The sequence below is a fragment of the Clupea harengus genome, chromosome 19, assembly GCF_900700415.2.
Source record: "Clupea harengus chromosome 19, Ch_v2.0.2, whole genome shotgun sequence".
Lineage (NCBI taxonomy): Eukaryota > Metazoa > Chordata > Actinopteri > Clupeiformes > Clupeidae > Clupea > Clupea harengus.
The window spans coordinates 17,773,097-17,791,860 of NC_045170.1; the positions used below are offsets into that span (position 1 = coordinate 17,773,097).

Sequence of the window (18,764 nt, forward strand, 5' to 3'; positions counted from 1 at the left end):
CTTCTGCAGTTTCTCAGAGCCAATCGAAGCCAAGGGTGGGTGGACCAGGGAAAGGGAGGTGAGGGTGGACCTTAGATGTTTGTTTTCAAATCTTTGCCTATAGAGTCACTTGGATTGACAGGTCTTGCCCACGGCAGCTTTAATCTATTGAGTTTCCAACATTCAGCTCTTTTGCTGTGTAACCCCCCCCCCCACACACACACACACACACACACCAACCCCCCTTCCTCAACACTTCAACAACTTAACCCCACAATCCCTATTACGAACAACACCACCACTTATGTTGTCTATAGCCTAGTTCCAAACACCACTGACAACTTATTGTTATTATTTAGTTATTATTGTTATTATTAGTGCCTCTCACATCACTGACACTCATCAGGCTAGTCACAAGACAACTCTTAGCTGCCCCTCTAAACACAAGCCTCCACTCACTCATGTCTTTGCCCTTAAGGGATCAAAGAATGTCCACCTACATTTTTGCATTCCTGCCTCTAAAAGCTTTGTGAGGCAGTGAGATTGTGGGCTAGAGAGTGCAGGAATTTGAGTCATGCATTGCTATGGCAACATTAAGTGGAATTCAATTCAATATTATGACACCAAGCCCTGTTATGGTGCAGGGCAGTGCAGTGGCTTTCATGCTCAACCTCAAATCAAAGGTGTTTTGTTAGAGGGAATTTTGACTGAGTTAAATACATTTTAAACGTTCTACTGGTAACTCTGGGTACATTCCAGTAGAGTAGCTAAACAGAAAACAAAACAATCCAGGGAATGTTCTCGTGTAACAGGGAGATCTGAAATCATCTGATCATTATACTTTGCACTCAATCAGACTTTAAAATCCTTCAGAAAGCAAGTGGACTAAGGGTTAATACGTTGCAAATACCAAATTACAACAATAGGAATTATATGGAGTATGCTCTAAGAATATATGTTTTGTACAGATACATTATTGGATGATGGATTAGGCTATAATACATTGGATGTGTCTATGCTGTTCTCTGCCTTTCCACATGACATTCATCACATTCAGTGGCTGATGGTAGATCTGCTAACACAAGTATGATTTCTCATGAAAAAGTACCATATAACTTTTATTTGAACTTGATTGTTTTTTTGTTGTTGTTTAGAAAGAGTGCTGCCAAAAAACCTCCGTCAACATGTTTACATGAACCTCCCATGTGTGCAATGTATGGTAACGGATGAGCTGAATTGTAGGTAGTGGTACAATGTTTGCATAGTGAGTTGCATGGAACATCAAACAGTCAGAGCTTGAAAGGCAGGCTGTCAGAGACATAGACAATAAAAAGAGATGGCAATGTGACAGTGACCAAATTATTTGCAGAAACTAGTAGGAACAGGCCTTTCATGGTTCTCCACCTTCAAGAGTGAAAGAGAAAAGCCATCAAGAGAAAAGGTCAATTCCAGATAACCTGAATATCCGGCTCTGTCTCTCTACAACAATTTTTTTATAACAAGGGATTGTTTTCCTCCACTTGGCATTAATTGGAATTCTTCTTTTGTTGCAACTCAGTTGACAAACCTTTATTTTGTTTCAGAAAACACTAAACAAATGTTATATGTGGGAAAACCTGTTCTGTCCTGGTCTGGTAATCTGTCTTACTTACTACTATGCTGTTTCTACAGTTCTGTTTTATTTTCATAAATAACTTAGACACTTGTATACGGCACTTTGTTATACATGTAAAGCAAAGTAAACTAGGCATGTAGGCTATAGGCATTAAGCACCATAAACACAGATGGTGGATAACCGACTCTGAAGCACTGACATTCATTGACATAGGTCTGACATTCGTAGACATATTGCGGTTCCCAAAAAACTAAAAACTGTTGTGCAGTGTTAAAAGGTGATTCCATGTACATTTACGACTTTAAAAAAAGATGAAGCATGCGTCATTAGATGAGTCACTAGACTGGCGTTTTCCATAGCATATTCATACTTTTCGAATATACTTTTTCACAAATATTTTTCTGCTATACAAATGAATTCAAAGAATATATATCAGTGTATTTCGCTTATTCCAATTAGGTGCAAATACAATTGTTGGTGTCTCTTCCTGGATTCCTCATTGGTGATTATAGTTGTCATTCATCCCTCCAACGCCTCCCTGAGTGACGTCAGATGTGTCAATCGCCATTTTGGACTAAATAGGAAGATTGTACAGGAGTGCCGTGGGCTGAGGGCAGAGTGGTGCTTACATAAAAGCTCCCTTTTTCAGGCGACGAAAAGGCGTTTTACCGTTACTGTTTCCCAAGTAGAAACATGTCGTCTGAGAATCAAGAGTCCGAGGCGCCACTGGAGTCAGGAGAGGAGAAACAGGTAGGTTTTATAGTTTACCTTGGTCAGTGCAGGGCTTCGGAAGCCAGCTATCCAGCTCTAAAACCCGCTACGTCGCTTATTTTTAACCAAAGGCTTACTGTTACATTACCCTGGCATCCAAAAATTAAGACAAGACCGGTATATTGATTGTAACATTGCGTTTTAGCCATGCGTTATAACCTGTCGCCATACTATGAATGTGTAATTACATGTCGTGACATCGAGCTGGTCCATATTGGGGCAAGACTCGGATATCCTGCCTTAATGCACAAGTTATCCTCTCCCATAATGCTGGCTAGATGATCAGTTGCAAAAAATCATTCTCCTCATTGGCTGGTGCTGTTGTCAAGCTTCAGAGGTGTCTTCCGGTTCTGATGACTAAATATTTCGTGCGCAGCTCTGCCATGTTGATCCAGTTCACAGGAACAGAGGAGGAGAAAGAGGCGTGATCGCTGTTGTTGAAGCTTTGGGTGTTCATCTGCATGAGCAGGTTGAGATGTGAAGTGTCACTACCTCAGAGCCAGAAACACAGATTACCAGGGCACTCCTCTTGTCCATAAACATAAGCACCAATTAAGGGAATCAATTTAGGGTACTAATTAAGACCCAGTGTCATTCTTTAAGACACTCACCCTACACAGTCTGAAAGACAACAGGCTATGTTTGAGTCTTGGGGGTACTTGAGCTGTGGAGTAGAAGGCTATGGTGCCTTTATTAGCTGGCTCTATAATCTCCTCAATTCATTACTACTGTTATATGAATCCCATTGCGTAAAGCAACTGTATTTGTCCTAACCAACATTTGTAAATGAACTCAGTCTTTTCAAACAGAATATTAGTGTTATGTATCAGAAATCAGTGTGTGATGCAACTATTACTGCAACAATGTTTGCATGTAAGATACAACTGAGTGTCTTGCAAGCTTCTGTGGTAGGCCACATGAAGGTAACATACAGCAACTACTGTCTTTAATACAGCGTATTGTGGCTACCTCTTGCTTAACCACTGAACACTCACGTCACTGATCAGTTGTTGCCTCTCAGGCATCCTAAATAATCAGTATTACAGCTAAACCATCATAAATCATAACTATACTGCATAGCAGGGTTCTCGCGGCTTACATCATCCCACAGCTCTGCTACCTGATCTTACTGCACAGATTGCTCTTCATCAACCCTATGGTAGGGTATAAGCTCAAGTGCATTGATGCCATTCTGAGATCTAAGTATAGGCTAGCAGCCACGCCACACCGTACTGCCACCTCAGCATCCCTCAATTACCTTAGCATTCACCAGTCAGGATACATTAGCATACAAGAAAGATACTTTAGTGTATTATATACATTGACAGCCTGAGTGAAACCTACATAAAATCCCACCTAAAGAATGGAAGTCACAGACGTAGTTACCATAACAAAGAAACCACCACGCAGCCATCTTGGCATTTACAACCAAGTCTCCCAGTAGGCTTTTAGCACAGAGCATGGAGCTCATAACCCCGTTCTGTGCAACAGTCTCTTAAATATTTTACCCTCCTGCAGTTCTGCCAGACTGTTTAAGAGCCAACACGCGTCCAGACGCAATGCAGTGACCAAAACTCATGACGGCAGATGAGCATCATCCTGCCTACACATTGATTTAAAAACTGGACTCGCAAGCCCAGTGGGCACCTTTTTTTCTCTGCAGGGACTTGAAGCCACAGTGGCTGGGCTGCCCTGGGAGAGATGGGTTCCAGGGCGAGGCGGTGGCAGCATGTGGCCTGCGTGCACTCTGAGCAGACAGACTCCTCGCTGTGGCCTCAGGCAGAGCTGCAGAGCCCAGGGAGAGTGCACAGATATTGGGCTGGTAGTGCTGTTGTCCCTTTTCAGCCTGAAACTAATTTTTTTTAACCTTTTTGTTGAGGTTATCGTTTTGGATTTGGCTTTGGTCATGAATGTTAGAAGCATGGAGTCAAAGCTATGCCTGCATGTGGGAAGGCTATACCTCGGTGACATGTGAGCGAGATATTATGCGAGATGGATGTGTGGGTGTTGCTTGTTTCTTTTACGATGACTTACTTGGAGGGTACTGATAAGGAGTTTCAAGGTCCTGAATTCAATGCTTCCTGTTTGCAGATATTTTAGAAAGATTTGTTGCCTCTGGATGGAAATATGAGCAACATAATAACCAGCAGCGCACCGCTCCCAGGGCTATCATTATCACAGTAAAGGCGGAGTTGGTTCCAGCCATGCTAATCATTTACTTCTTTATTTCAGGGCTGTAAATGTTCTGTACCTTGCTCATTTGTGTTATATTTTAAAATTCAAATATGCAGACGCAGTCACTCCCCATCTAAAAGACTTTTCATATACAAAGCACCCATTCAGGTAGAATAAACAAACAGCAATACTCCTTAAATGGAGGTATTAGGCTCACCTGTTGCTCACCTTGGTGTAGCCTATATAGAGGGCCATCTGTCTCTGACAACTATGCTTCAAAATGTATCCTAGCCCCATGTGCTAGGGAATTGCATGGGTATAGGTACGTATTTAAGGCACTTAACGCCAAAAGGAAGGGATCATCCTGTTGGATCTGTAAAGCCCTGTCCACATTAATGCAGCTGTCACCCCAGGGACTTTTAAACACCCTGTTCAAAGCACAATTACACAGTTACTGGCTGCAGCAAACCCATCACAAAGCCCTGCTTTCTGGCCTGTTCATGTCTTGGTCTTGCATAGCTGACTACAACCAGGGTAGTCAGTGTCTTTGTAACTAAAGACGACTTCAGTGCAAATGTGGGGTTCAGGGTCTGTAGGCTCTGGAGACCGGGGCTTGATTAAGGAGCACCAAAGCAACTATCCTCACTGGGTGCTGTGTTTTTCATTAGGCTTACCTTTCTCGTTCATGCTAGCAAGAAAGACAACTTGTTTAGTTTCTTTTTAAGTGCTACTCAGAGCTTGGGGGGCTGGAATTGAAACTACTGACATACTTGCTCGTGAGGAAGATTAGATATTGATGAGAAATATTGAAAAAAACATCTGGGCTCCATACAGCTGTCTTCAGTCTAGCACAGAATAAGTTGAAGGCTAAGCTTCGTATATCTCCTTATACTAAAGCCTTTCCTTTGCTTCCAGATCATTGACAGATATTCACTTGTAGTCTCAATGAGATACAGTAGATGGATGGTTGCAGTTATTTGACTGTCAGTCATCCAGTCTGCTTCTGCTGACTGGTGAGATAGAACTGGGCAAGGCCAGTATGAACTTTTCTGGACTTTGAGATAAGGGTGGTGTGTCAAATAAGAGCTTAGTTTACCATAGACATCAGATTGCTAGTTTACCATAGACATCAAATTGCTGGTTACTTGGAAGTGCTGTCTCGTCAATGCAAATTACCAACCATTGAAGTGCATATGGGTTGGCTTTTACCTTACCTCCTGTTTTGCCAGCTTGTTCAGAACTGGCATTGTGTGCAAGTGTCATAATACATCATAATATCACAATGATACCACATAATATCAGCACCACAGAAGCATGTTATTAATGCGAAAGACGGTCATTTTTCAAGACAATAGTTCAGACATGTTGAACATTGTGGCACACCTAGTTCAGTAGTGCATAACCATGAAAGGAGGGAGTTGTCAAATGGAGAGGGCCTTTTCATATGTCCTTTATTGCTGTCATGGTATTTTCTGTCTTAATGGGCAACTCTGTCCCCAGCAGGACTCCCAGGAGAAGGATGCCAACCCAGTGAAGTCAGAGGAGGCAAAACTCAAGTCCAAGTACCCCAACCTGGGACAGAAGCCTGGAGGGTCAGACTTCCTGATGAAGAGACTACAGAAAGGGGTAAGAGACTGTCCCTCAGTACGTTATTATCACACATGATCGCACACTGTTGGGAGGGATTTCAGTCAAACAAGGGTGGTCCAGATTCATTTTAGCTTCCATCCAAGCATAGATCTTGTGTCGTCACATGCTACTCATGTCCTACGGCTGGTCTTTCAAGGGGAGAAGAATTAGAAGTAGCATGAGGTCAGAAATGCTAGTTCAGAATATCTACATTTAGGTGACCATCAGCTCTAACAATGCACCCCAGTCAAATGGGGTTTTTGAGGATTTAGCACAATGAGACGCTTTGACATTCTGTAACACATACTTTTCAGTCATTCAACCATCAGTTTTTATTACATTTGAGGATTTTGACAACAGGAGCTGAATTTTCTAACTTCCTCCTAAGGGGGCTTTTTTAATGTTCCATATCACTACTAGTAAATTATCCATGTACAGTACTTAGTTACTACGTAAAAAGAGGATGCACTAAAATAAAGCATTCCACTTCCACCCCAAAGCACATTTTCTGTGAGAAAATTGTGAAGTAAACGGGGTTGGAGTGCACTTTTAAATGAAACTGGAAGTGCCTACGGCTTCCCTTCATATTCTAAGAGGTTGTTACATGTCATAGTAATTGCAAATGGCACAATGAGAGCGTGTGAATGTGTGAGGTTTTATGCTCGGCCTGCACTTCTGTTGCGCTCATAATTCTACAGTGGAACTACAATAAAAAGGCACTGCAGGCATTATTTGTTCATCTCTCTCTTTCTTTTTGTCTTTCTCTTCTTTCTTTCCTCTTCTCGCCCTCTCTCTCTTCTTTCATCTCCGCCTCTCTTCCTTTCTTCCTTTCTCTTTTTCATTCTTTATTTTTCTCTCTCTCTGTAGCAAAAGTACTTTGACTCGGGCGACTACAACATGGCCAAGGCCAAGATGAAGAGCAAGCAGTTGCCAGTGGCCGGTCCAGAGAAGGGGTTGGTGACGGGGGACCACATCCCCACGCCGCAGGACCTGCCTCAGAGAAAATCCTCTCTAGTTACCAGCAAGCTGGCTGGATAGAGCCACCCACCCACCCCCCTCACCCCTATACCTCTACTCCTACACCCCCTCCAACTGAGTATGCCCCCTCCCGCCACCCTCACCCCAACCCAACTGTCCCCACCAGGTTCCTTATGAGGGTCTTGATGCAGGATGCAGGTCCGACACACAGCCCATTACTGAAGATGAGTGTGGATAAATCAATCTCCAGTGTCTCCTCAGATAGAAACAATAACTCTCTCATCACTAACTGTGTCTTCACCTCCACCTCCACCGCCACATTCATCCCTTAGTTAACCCCCCCCCCCCCATGCTCCCACCACCACCACCACCACAGACTCATCCTTCCCCAGGTCAGCCACATACCTTATAGCACCAGATTGTCTTTTAAAGCCGTAGTGTTATGTAGAGGTGCACAGGTACTCCTTATCGAAGGCCAATAGGTTCTAGCGATGTGAAAGTTCAGAGGTTTTTTTTTTAGAAAGGGAATTTTTTCCTAAATGACTCCCAAATGTTTTTGCACACAGTTGTGGCCATTCTGTCCAGGCCTACAATTAACACTTAGAAAATTCCTGTTTTGGCTTACACAGGGCCATAACTTCTTGAACCACAGTAGGTTCTTAATATGAGCTCACTAACAACAGTCTGTTTGAATACACATGTAATCTGCCTCAGTGGGCAATGACTTCTAACACAGGGAGTGACCGTGATCTGCATCGCTTCCAGTCGTGTACCTGTTATCGATACCAGTGCACCTCTAGCGATACCTTCACAACCAAATATAACCAATGTTGTCCTGGATACTGGCTCTGTTGCATCACATGTTGTCGGCGTGCTGATAAGGGCCGTGCAATAAGGGCCAGCATCCTGTCCAAACAATGTATGGAACCAAAGAAACAGGGACAATTAGACAATGAAAAAATTTAAGTTGATCAACTCAAGGATTCTGACGGTTCCACAAGGCCTTTCCTAAACCAATTGGAATCACCCTTATGCAATCAGAATGTGTCCAACGCTTGTTCAGTTGTCAGGCATGTTTAGCTGGTGCTTTCCCAACACACCAGCCATGTTCAGTGCCCTGTGTGGCTGTTGTCTTGGATGTATAACCCAAGTATTCATTTGTCACCTTCAGTAAGAAGTAAGGACCCGAAAAAAATGAGAATTCATTCATGGCGCATGTTGGATACACAGTTTTTATCTTTAGTGATAAACTAAACACTTGTAGATGTAGATGAAAAACAAATATGAATTGACAGAATAGTTTTCTTTACTCATAGACAAATCAAAACCACATTCCGCGTTAAATTCCAATCAACCAACGTCAATACATCTGCAATCAGTCAGGCATGTAAGACAGTAAACTCCTTACAAATGCATAACTATTCTTATGAGTCATGTATCTATGGTAGTGGAGAAACTGGTGTGAGGAATTAAAAGAATGAATTTGGTTTCCCCACGTCGTTGCTGCCGATGCTGGTGGAGCTTCGGTGTCCCACATCACATCCCACCTCCTACCCTCTCCACCAGCTGCTCACTGGGTACAAAAAAATGGTGGACAAAAATAACAAGACTGTATCTGTGCTGTACCATACCGGGCTGGGACAGGCAGCGTTCTCTATGATCACTGCTCCTACTGTTGTCATGACTACTACGCTTTCTGTTGCTGCTCTAACCAAGGGTGGTGGGTGTGACGTCGTCACTAGGAGAGGGGCTGCCTGTGTGGGTTCAATACATGACCATAGCCACTGGAGGAGCACAGCCAGTGACAGTCTTAAGTTCTTGTCAGAGAGGGAGCTGTTTACTCCTGTTTGAGTCGTAATGCTGTGGGAATAATAAGAGCTGAATCTGTTGCTAATTCTGTTTGAACAAAATGTTAATTTCGATATTGTTGGGTAAAGTAAAGAGAGAGAATGATGTAAGAAACAGCAGGTAATGATGCCAGTTTATGATGCTGCCATGGTCACTAACATGTGGTGGGATGGAAAAAGCCAAGGATGATGATGCAATGGAGTTTGTATCAATGGCAGACACAGGAACATCTCAGGTGTTTAAGGCAGCATGTATTACTTAAAATTGCTTTAAATAATGGATGTTTCTTTCTCCTCCATTACCTGAAACAGGAAATACCCCTGATTATATCGTTGTTTTTTGGGGGGGGATTATGATCTTGATAACCCTTAATAGATGGATCTAAATTGTTGGTATGTCATTTTTTATGGTTTCCTGAAATCATCAAACATTCACATTCATCAGCTTGACTCCATGTCTGTCTTTGAAAAAAGCCTAAACTGTGAGGCCTTCCCCCGCACATTTCCACTTTATTGTTATATTGTCATGGTAACAAAAAAGGTGAATATTACCTCATGTTTTCAAACATACAGTCCAAAAGGAGAGTGAGATATAGCAGCCCTTACTTTCACAGCCAATCATCTACCAGGCTGCCATCTATCTCATAGCCAATAATAATTTTGGCTACCTCTTCACCATTCAATCATCAGATGGCTTGCTTCTTTCATATCCAGTCATCAGCTATGCTGTCTATCATGCCTCATGCCTCAGCCAGCCACTATGTTGGCAACTTGGCTGGGCAGCAAACTCGGAGAATCTTTCCGCTGAGTTCTAGAAATGTCCAGTTGACAATGCACGCCCAGTAAATGGTGTTGAATGTGGAAAGATGGCAAGAAACCTACCTAGTGATCATCTTGTTCAATGTATCACATGTGTACAAAAGATTCTGCTCGAGAGAAGTGAGATGGGCTTTGAGAACCGGGAAAGTCAGGATGTTGTGCGATATGAGTGTATATATTGTTTCTGCCATCTGCCTTAGTCCCAGCCTCATGTAAATAGCTGTTGTTTCTCTTTCGTTTCTGCTTATATATCACAAACTGTTGGTTTCATTTGTATTTTGTTTCATTTTTGCTCGTTCTCTCATTTTTGTCTTTTGTTTTTATTTTGTTTGTTTCGACTCCGCTGCTCCCATTTTGACCTGTGTGGGCAGAAGTAGGAAACTAAAATAAAACAGCCATGCATCTACCGCCCCCAACTAGTACAGTGATTCGCCTGCAGTGCCCTCCAGAATGACAAACAACTGAATAGGCCTATGTGTTGCTTATTGTGAACACAGTGTAAACTGGAATGTATAGCTGCTATATGTATGGAGAACAGAAAGGTGCTATACGGAGGTGATTAACACACAGGGGTAGACCTTGGTACTTCTAATGTAAACCTAGAGGAGTGTCATCTTAGGCTCTGGACAGTCCTGCAGGTGGAGGCACTACTGTCGTTATCAGTGGGATCATTGGTGCCCTCTGGCCCAGTGCAAAGCCTTGTTGGGTAGTCAGTAAGCCTGGAAGGGAGAACTAGCCAGCTGTCTGAAGTTAGCAGAGGCTATGCGGTGTGGGCACACACACCAACTTGTGTCTCCATAACACTTTCTAGTACCAGATGAATCAAGTGAACAATCCCACAAGCAAATACCAGACATATCCCCCTATTCTACACTTAGCCGATCAAGATTCTGTCTTAAGTCAGCTCGTGTCTGATTGGCCTTGCTCATGTGCCGTACAGGGCACGACCCTTCTTTGATGCATAGTCAATTGGAACAGGCCTCTCACTAAAGATGCTTCTGCAAAATAGGAAAAGCTAATGCTTCATAGTTTCTCCTACAGGGTCTCTACACTACTTGCCATTGTGAAACAAATGTTTATTTTTTTCTTTGTTTAATTTTAGTTTTGCTGTTGAATTATAAACTTACTGCTGTAACAAACAAACTGCAGATTTGTGCCAGGAAAGGAGTGAATTGTTGGACTGGAAATGGGACAATTATGGTTGAAAATGTAGAGAATGTCTAATAATGTCAGTGTGGAAAGGACTTTTTTGTCAGTATTTGAAATAAAATTTTACATGAATTTCAGCTTTCAGCATTTGTTGACATGCATTACGGTATACCTACAATAGTATCCATACTTTTAAATATAGGGTTCTGTTTGTGGGGCTGTAGACATCAGAGATCTGATGTGTAGTGATTATTTCCTTCCTGAGGAAACATGAGAGTCAACACTGAATTACATGCATTACTTCAGTCTGGCCATATGACTAGTCTGACCGTAAATATGGTGCCCTGTTATATTAATGACACAGATTGGCCAGCAGGGGGAAACATCTCAGCATATTGAGCTGAAGACTGCGTAGTTGAGGTTAGCAGAATTCCCAGGGGTAGGGTTTGTTCATCGTCTGTCGAAACCAGATTTGAAGAAATTGAGAACAGTTTTCAGCCCACACAAAAATCCCGAAACCCTAATCGTGTATCTCAAAAAGCATCAGATGAGTTACTCACGCTGAAAACCCATTTGAAGATCAAGAACACTTGTTTTTTTATTTTTATTTCATCAAGTGTATATATATATATACATTGAATTTACAGACTATTGTTTATGTTCAACAATCGTTGAATTGTAAAATATATGTTTACTTTTGACAACAAAAACTATACTACACTGTACCTTTAAAGACCATTGGGTGTGGAATTCAGATCCAGGTGTACTGGTATGGTTATGAATCAGGGGAGGTGTGGCTGCCAAGAAGTTTCTGGATTTTTTTCTGGTAAAAAAAAACCCAAAACAAAACAAACCCATTGCTCAGATGAATGGCATGAGTGAAACAATATGAAAGCACAATAAGCGTCCATTCCCAACATGTCTGTATTCCAATTTTTTGTAGGTGGTGGTCAGGGTCTGATGATCCACATTAGTTGTAGTCGAAAACATCAGCCAAATACCTTAAACCTGAACTTTAAACATAAAAGTGATCCAAGCATTTCAAATGCCAAAAATATTTAGAAAACATTGTTGATCAGATGGAATCATATATTCTTTGGTGAGTACTCAAAGAGGCAAGGTCTGTAAAATGATGCTGGATGGTCCTGTGGTCACTCTGAAACACTGGTCTGAATCAGAATAAACTGCATAGAACCATAAGCTAAGAAGACTAAGTGAAACTTTCAGTTAAAAAGCATCACAATATTACAGTGAGTTGAACAGATTTGGGAAGATGGTATGGTAAAGGTGATGGTAGTGATGTTTCCAAATACAGAACATCTGGTGCCATTAGCATGGTGAAATTAACATGATATTAATGAACATTAAAATAAGTCAGTTTTACTAAGTCAGGATCACTGATTCATTTAAAATATATTGCTGTGATGATGTACAGTATGGACAGTAATATATTTTTCTGATGGATTGGTATCTAGGTAACAACCTCATTTTAGCTAGGTAACAACCTAACATTTACCTGTTTGCTTTAGGCAAACACAATATACAGCACTATTCAATGGGATGGAAATAAAAAACTCCTGAAAATGGAAATGTGTTATATTTAGTACGTGTGTATGGTATGAACACAGATTTAATAATGGATGTAAACTGGTATGATCCTGATACAATTCCGTCAACCGTAATAGAAGTATTTCATATGGTCAGTGGAAGTCTGTCCATTTTAGGATACATATCCGTCACAGAATTAATTTTAGGATTCGGATATGTAATGAAACACAGTTACCACCACTCATTGTTATGGTAGGCTATGAAATGTGATCTACCACATTGTAAATATGACCAAACAAACTATTTTTTCTTGTGTCTTGTGGTGGTGTCTTGTCTTGTTCAAAATATGTCAAACTAAAACTTCCACATGCTTTCACAAAATCAGATAGGTAGGCTACACTCTTCGTAAATAGATAGGCCGACATTAATCCAAACCCTATACTGACGGAAATACCATATAAGGGTTTACCGGCTTCTGACCACGCCCGTACGATAGTTTATATATATCCGTACTTTAGAAATTCACTTCCGCTTCACTCTACCGTCGGAGTGTTGTCGAGAACGTGTCTTGAGTTTACCAATTTCGTAAGAAGCTCTTACGCTTTAAATACTCGTACTTCAACAGTACAACTTAAACTTCTCGACTGTAGTAATGAGTCTCTCAACCATGAAGCGCACGACCGCCAGTGTCGTCGGTTTGCTTTGTCCTCATTACACCGTTCAAAATGGAGTCGCGGACAAGTGCTTTATGGAAGACATCGGAGCGCCCTCTGCAGCTCCAAACGCTGGATCTGGAGCAAAGTCGATTGGCTTGAAAACCGAAAATGAACTGGATGATTGTTCTGACGAAGTGGATAGTTCACCCAGAGTCTTATTGCCTGAACGAAAAGCGTTAGGGTTTGATAGTGGTTTTCACAGTTCGGAAGACGATGGATCTTTGCCCACATCTCCGGACTCTCAGCCCTGTAGTCCAGAGTTCCCTACAGGAGAAACTGAACTCATGCGAGAAACGAGAGAACTAATTGTTGAGTTTTATTTGAGTTATACGGGTCTCTCGCGATCAGAACGGCGTCCACACAAAGCAATGGGAACTATGAGGAAGGTCGTAAACGACGTTTTAACAAAGCACGAGATTGCATTCAAAGGTAAGCCTTCGTAAGTTCACATTGTGGACTTTGCCTTTCGTATAAACAAGTTGCAAGTTGAGAAATTCCCGTGGCCTTTCTAGCTGACGCTAGGCGGAAGTGGCTTTATTTGCTCGTTTGGCAGTCGTTAGGTGGCCTTAGCCTACCCTGGCCCTCGCTAGCTTCACAGACAGTTTGTTCTCAAGCCAGTAACAAACGCTGGTAATAATGACTGCTCGCCAACTATGTACCTCAATGTTTGTTGGTCAATTCATTTAAATTAGCCAAACGATTATCTGACTAGGTGTGTAACTTAACGTAGCATAACTGAAATGTGTTAATTATAGGTATGAGTCAGTCAGTATTTTTTTTATTTTGAACCTTCACCTCAATCAACTGGATCGCTTTGGTAAATTAAGGGTTCCATCGAGATGTATGATGAATATTTTGGCAATGTGTTATATTTAATACATTGTTTCCCAGGAGGTACCAAGATAACATTTGCTAGCCACATTGATAAGTTACCTGACTTTGAAGTTGCCCTTTGTGTGTAATTATGAGTAAAGCTCAACCCATATAAAGGAAGGATTTTGAACTTAAATTGCCGCAGAAAGCATAGTCCATCGTGGTCGTTGGCTAGCCTACATTTTCAAATATTTAGAGGAACTGATATAATCATTTCGGCGAAACTTTGTCATTTCGAAAGTCCGCTTCTTGGAACTAGGGTCTAAATTCTGCGGAAGTGCCTTATCAGTGCATTCAACACGCACAGGAAGCTGTCATTCCCGCATGTCTAAACTGAGACCTGCGTTACATAGGCCACTTGTGTAGTGTCTGCCAATATCATGACGTACCAAGCAAAGTACAACATACAAAAAAAATTGGCTAACCTGTTGGAATTTGTGGCTGGTTGGCATATTGGTGTCAGTTTTAACTCTAAACCCGAACACAGTGCATTTTAGTTGGGTTAGTTCATACGTTTTCTGGTTTCTGGTAGATTATTTATTTTCTTTCAATTTTACATTGCTGTAGATGAATATCAAACAGTGGTGAATATTTAGGCCTCTTTTTTGATACAACGCTTTTGATACAACGCTTGACTTTCTGTAAAAACAAGAACCTCCATCTGTTTACATTTCCCTCATGTTGTAAGAATACCCCCATGCCTTTCCACAGTATGTCAATGTATAATTGCCTCATTCTTTCTGATGTTTCTGCAGGTATGGTGAGGAGGCTGGATCTGGACCACCTGGACGATAATATGTCCTTTGTGACGGATGTGGCTGAGAGTACATTCAGCGACGGCACCACTAACTGGGGTCGTATCGCCACATTAGTGGCCTTTGGGGCAGTGCTCAGTGGACACTTGAAGGGGGCTGGAAGGCCAGAGTGTGTGGAAACAGTGTCTAACCAGATCTCCTCATACCTGGCCCTCCAGAAGTATGACTGGCTCATCAACAACAATGGATGGGTGAGTTGCCTTGACACCATGGAGATTCTTTTGGCTCTAGCAACAGAAATTTAGATCGAGGCAGGGTTGTGGTGATTGGAGGTGGAACAGCATTGTGCTGGTTCCAGTTAAACTGTAATGATTTTTCCATGGGACTAGAGTTCCCTTGGAAAGTGGAAACTTCATGACATAAGTGTTTAAAGGAACCAGGCCTTAGAGTGTAGGAACTGTAACCAGTTCTTGTTTGGGTGAGTATAACTAAAGGTGCTTTTGCTTCCTCTTACCTCTTCTCCACAGCATGGGTTCAGAGATTTTTTTTATGAGGAGAACCCTGAATCTGTGGTGAGAAACACCCTCATGGCAGTGGCAGGTTTCGCCGGCCTTGGAGCTGGACTGGCCTTTCTGATAAGGTGAAATGGACTCTTTACACAGCACCTGTCCATCCTTGACATTCACAGCACAGCACCAAGACCACAGAAATGCTGGGATCACAAGGGAAATGAATAACATCATAGATGTGTCCGTGGGAATATATAATCTCTGTGAGATTTGAATGCCCATTTGTCCCACACCCAGCTCCTGTGCGCTCACTGTGCCCCAGGCAGCAGCAGCTACAGAGAGGAGACCGTCTGCCGTAAAGTCGAGCTCGCCCTGAGGAATCGAACGCTAAGTTTGTGTTGATATTTGTCCTTAGAAAATTTATTTTTTATATAAGTAAAGAGTTTAAAAGTATAGTTTTTCTTATTCATCCCCCCCCCACCAAATCTCCACAGTTGCAGCCATCTGTAATGAAGAGCCTGATGTTAGTTCATGCAAGTGGCAGGCTTTTAACTGGTCACTCCTGGATGAGTCACAGGGCCCTGCTTGTATAATCACTCGCACCAGTACATGCCCTCCAGTCTATATATGGACTGAGGTGAGAAACACAACTTTAATTCATTTATGGGTTGCGGCACATTATGCTTCGTTTTGTTTGAGTGGATTGTGACTTAATTGATTCTAAATCACACACCTGAAAGCGGATGCTGAATAGCAAAAGAAACTCCAAATATGTTGAAAATTATTATTATATATATATATATATATTTATATATTTTTCAGTAAAATAAAAGAGTTTATTTTGTGGAAGAATTGTTGTCTGGTGTCATTTACTTTGCGGAGGTGTAGAAACTTGGTTTAGAAGCGCTTTAGACAAGCAGGATGAAAATAGACACCTCCCTTTCATACTTGGTGACTCACATTCTCCACAGGAATGCTCCAAGTGTGTGAAGGGTCACTTCTCATGAACACCACGTTTGCACTGGTGGTTATTGTTCACTGGTGTTCTCTCAGGTATGGAAATCCAGTAAATGATGGAAACTGAAGTATTCTCTTACAGATTGTTTAAGGGTTGTTTCAAAACAAAATATATCATGAATTTTTTTTTAAATAGGAGTTGTATGTGTTTTTTATGTGTGGATGGTGTTTCACACTGTGAAAGCACAGAACCGTCACAAGAGAAATGCAAAGAAAATAAGGTTAGAAGTGTGGAAAATGTGGTAAAATATTGTTTGCTGACCTCTGTTGCTCGTGTGTATATGCGGAATGCATGAGGGGAGGTTGGAAGTTTTTTTCCAGATGAAAATTTAAACATGACTGCTCGAGGTGAATGAGGAAGTTCAAGATACGTGACTGAAATCCTGTGACCAAAGAGGAAAAAGCCCATTCACATCACACCATTCTGATGAGACGTCTGCTCCTGTGAACAGATACGGGTAGGATCGGTGAATGGTTTGGGGATTCATGTTGTTTCAGTAGATCTACATCATTGCCATGAAGATCTGTCTTCCTCTTCACATGTTCCATTGGAGGTAGCTTCTGTATCAAACTCTGTCTGTTGACTGTTTGAGGTGTTGCCACGGTAACATATTTAGAGAAGGCACAGATGGGAACGGCTGCTCCTCGAAGACCTCAAGCAGTTGCTAGGACAACAGTTCACGTAGTGAGCTTGCTTGCAGCAGACTATGCTCTGGCTCAACTGCAGCTTGCTTCCTGTAACTATGATGCACCCACTCCGCTCTTTCTCTGACCCACAAACCAATGTTTGCAAAACCGTGGAGGTTGATTCTCCATTTCTGAGAAGCCTGAGAAGTGTGAACTGAAACTAACACTCAAGAGCTTTCAGTAGTTTTGTAACCTACTTCTGTTTTTTTTTTTTTAATGCTTTCAACATATCTGTTTTTTCCTGTCTTGCCCCAGTACCTACGTCAACATAATGATTATGTTCAATTCCTTGACCTGTTTGGTGAAAGTTCATTCACTTCAGTATTCTCAAATGCCTACGACCACTGGAATTGTGTGTTTCTAAGCCAAGTAAATGGACAAAACAAATTATTTATAGCTTGTTCAGATACAGACTAGACAAAAAACTATAACACCATAAAACCTAATACTACCACAACGAGTCAGTGCATTTATGCATATTGTACTGTTCTTGAGCTTAGTCTTCTTGACTTTAGTTCTTGGTCCAAAACACCACACAGTTTATTCCTCTTGCTTTATGAAATATTTCCTTTACTGAGCTGGCTAGGGAGTGTGCTTTTATTATTATAGACAATAAAAAATGTATTTGTTATTGCTTTAAATGTCTAACCTGTGTAGATAATGACAGAAAAGGACACGTAACCATCTGATTTAGTTAAGTATTCAGTCTTGAGTTTTTGGTTGTTAAAGATGAACACTCCTTTTCAAGTGTTTGAGTCACATTTTCTGTTTCTGTAGTGGAAGACATGTAATTTAAAAGTGCCTCACCAGAATATAAACTGTAACAAATCCTTTTGAAGCCATGGTTGACTTTACACGGTAAACTATCTGAATTTATTCAGACCATCTGAGAAATACATCTAATTACATTTAACCATATCAACCAAATAGAAACACACAATCTTCAAAGAGTGAAGGGGCAGAATAATCTAGATGCATGCATCATGTTCTTTACCTTTTCCACTAGTTTGTTTTCTTGTGAAAGTAGCATCTTAATTACACAAGTTGGGTCTTATTTGTATTGTTCATTATTAGGATTATTCTTACTATTGGTAAGAAGACAGCTAGACGATTCCTCTCGATATATCGATATACAGTCATATACTCTATAATACAGTGATTGGTTCCGAAGATTAGGTTAGGGTCATCTATTTTCTTTAAGGCAAGATCATAACATTCAGTCCTTTGTGTTCAACTCTGTGAAGATACCTGTTGTTGCTGTTGTTTTACAAATTACAAATTTTATTTGTAACACGGGAACAAATAAATGGTTTCGTTTTAGGCTCTCAGACTTCACGTCAGCTGTTTGCCTGTGGTGATATCCCCACTGGGGGAGGGGGGGACATGAAGATACTGGCACCTTTCCCGCAGTCAAATGTCAGTCACCCTTCATCAAACCACATCGTCCCACAGTCTTACTCCGTTGACATTGTTTTTTCAGGCCTTCATAACTTCCTGTTTCTGAAATACAACTCTGACATACACAATGGTCTATTTTTGTAGGTCGTCTTACATAACTGCACCAGCCTACCCAATTCTCTCCTTAAACTTCTCTTTTCAGTGCGGAAGTGCAGACAGGTTGGCAGGATGAGGCAGGGGAATTTTGTTAGGTGGAGGATTTGTATGTGTGTGGGTGAGGACTGTCCCTCCCTCCTGAA

General features: G+C 41.5%; 2 protein-coding genes across 3 annotated transcripts; both read left to right on the top strand.

The window, feature by feature from the left end:
* The first annotated feature begins 1,920 nt into the window (after window positions 1–1,920).
* Window positions 1,921–11,094, top strand: LOC105902026 (alpha-endosulfine). 2 transcript variants are annotated; one of them, XM_012829543.3, is made up of 3 exons: window positions 1,921–2,344; window positions 6,041–6,166; window positions 7,037–11,094. In XM_012829543.3, exons 1-3 carry the CDS (start codon window positions 2,288–2,290, stop codon window positions 7,205–7,207), a joined length of 354 nt encoding a protein of 117 aa, XP_012684997.1. In that variant the 5' UTR covers window positions 1,921–2,287; the 3' UTR covers window positions 7,208–11,094. The 2 variants fall into 2 exon arrangements, with proteins under 2 accessions (XP_012684997.1, XP_012684998.1); XM_012829544.3 differs by having other exon boundaries at window positions 1,924–2,344; window positions 6,044–6,166.
* Window positions 11,095–13,021: 1,927 nt separating this feature from the next.
* On the top strand, window positions 13,022–16,212 carry LOC105902025 (induced myeloid leukemia cell differentiation protein Mcl-1 homolog). The gene is made up of 3 exons (XM_012829542.3): window positions 13,022–13,655; window positions 14,855–15,105; window positions 15,382–16,212. Exons 1-3 carry the CDS (start codon window positions 13,163–13,165, stop codon window positions 15,496–15,498), a joined length of 861 nt encoding a protein of 286 aa, XP_012684996.1. The 5' UTR covers window positions 13,022–13,162; the 3' UTR covers window positions 15,499–16,212.
* Window positions 16,213–18,764: the final 2,552 nt, after the last annotated feature.

Excerpts from the sequence above, each read along its gene's own strand:
- LOC105902025 (XM_012829542.3), top strand. The coding sequence starts at position 13,163 with ATGAGTCTCTCAACCATGAAGCGCACGACCGCCAGTGTCGTCGGTTTG. Across the intron at positions 13,656-14,854 it reads GCACGAGATTGCATTCAAAG|GTATGGTGAGGAGGCTGGAT; the intron begins GTAAGCCTTCGT and ends ATGTTTCTGCAG. Across the intron at positions 15,106-15,381 it reads TCATCAACAACAATGGATGG|CATGGGTTCAGAGATTTTTT; the intron begins GTGAGTTGCCTT and ends TCTTCTCCACAG.
- LOC105902026 (XM_012829543.3), top strand. The coding sequence starts at position 2,288 with ATGTCGTCTGAGAATCAAGAGTCCGAGGCGCCACTGGAGTCAGGAGAG. Across the intron at positions 2,345-6,040 it reads AGTCAGGAGAGGAGAAACAG|CAGGACTCCCAGGAGAAGGA; the intron begins GTAGGTTTTATA and ends CTCTGTCCCCAG. Across the intron at positions 6,167-7,036 it reads TGAAGAGACTACAGAAAGGG|CAAAAGTACTTTGACTCGGG; the intron begins GTAAGAGACTGT and ends CTCTCTCTGTAG.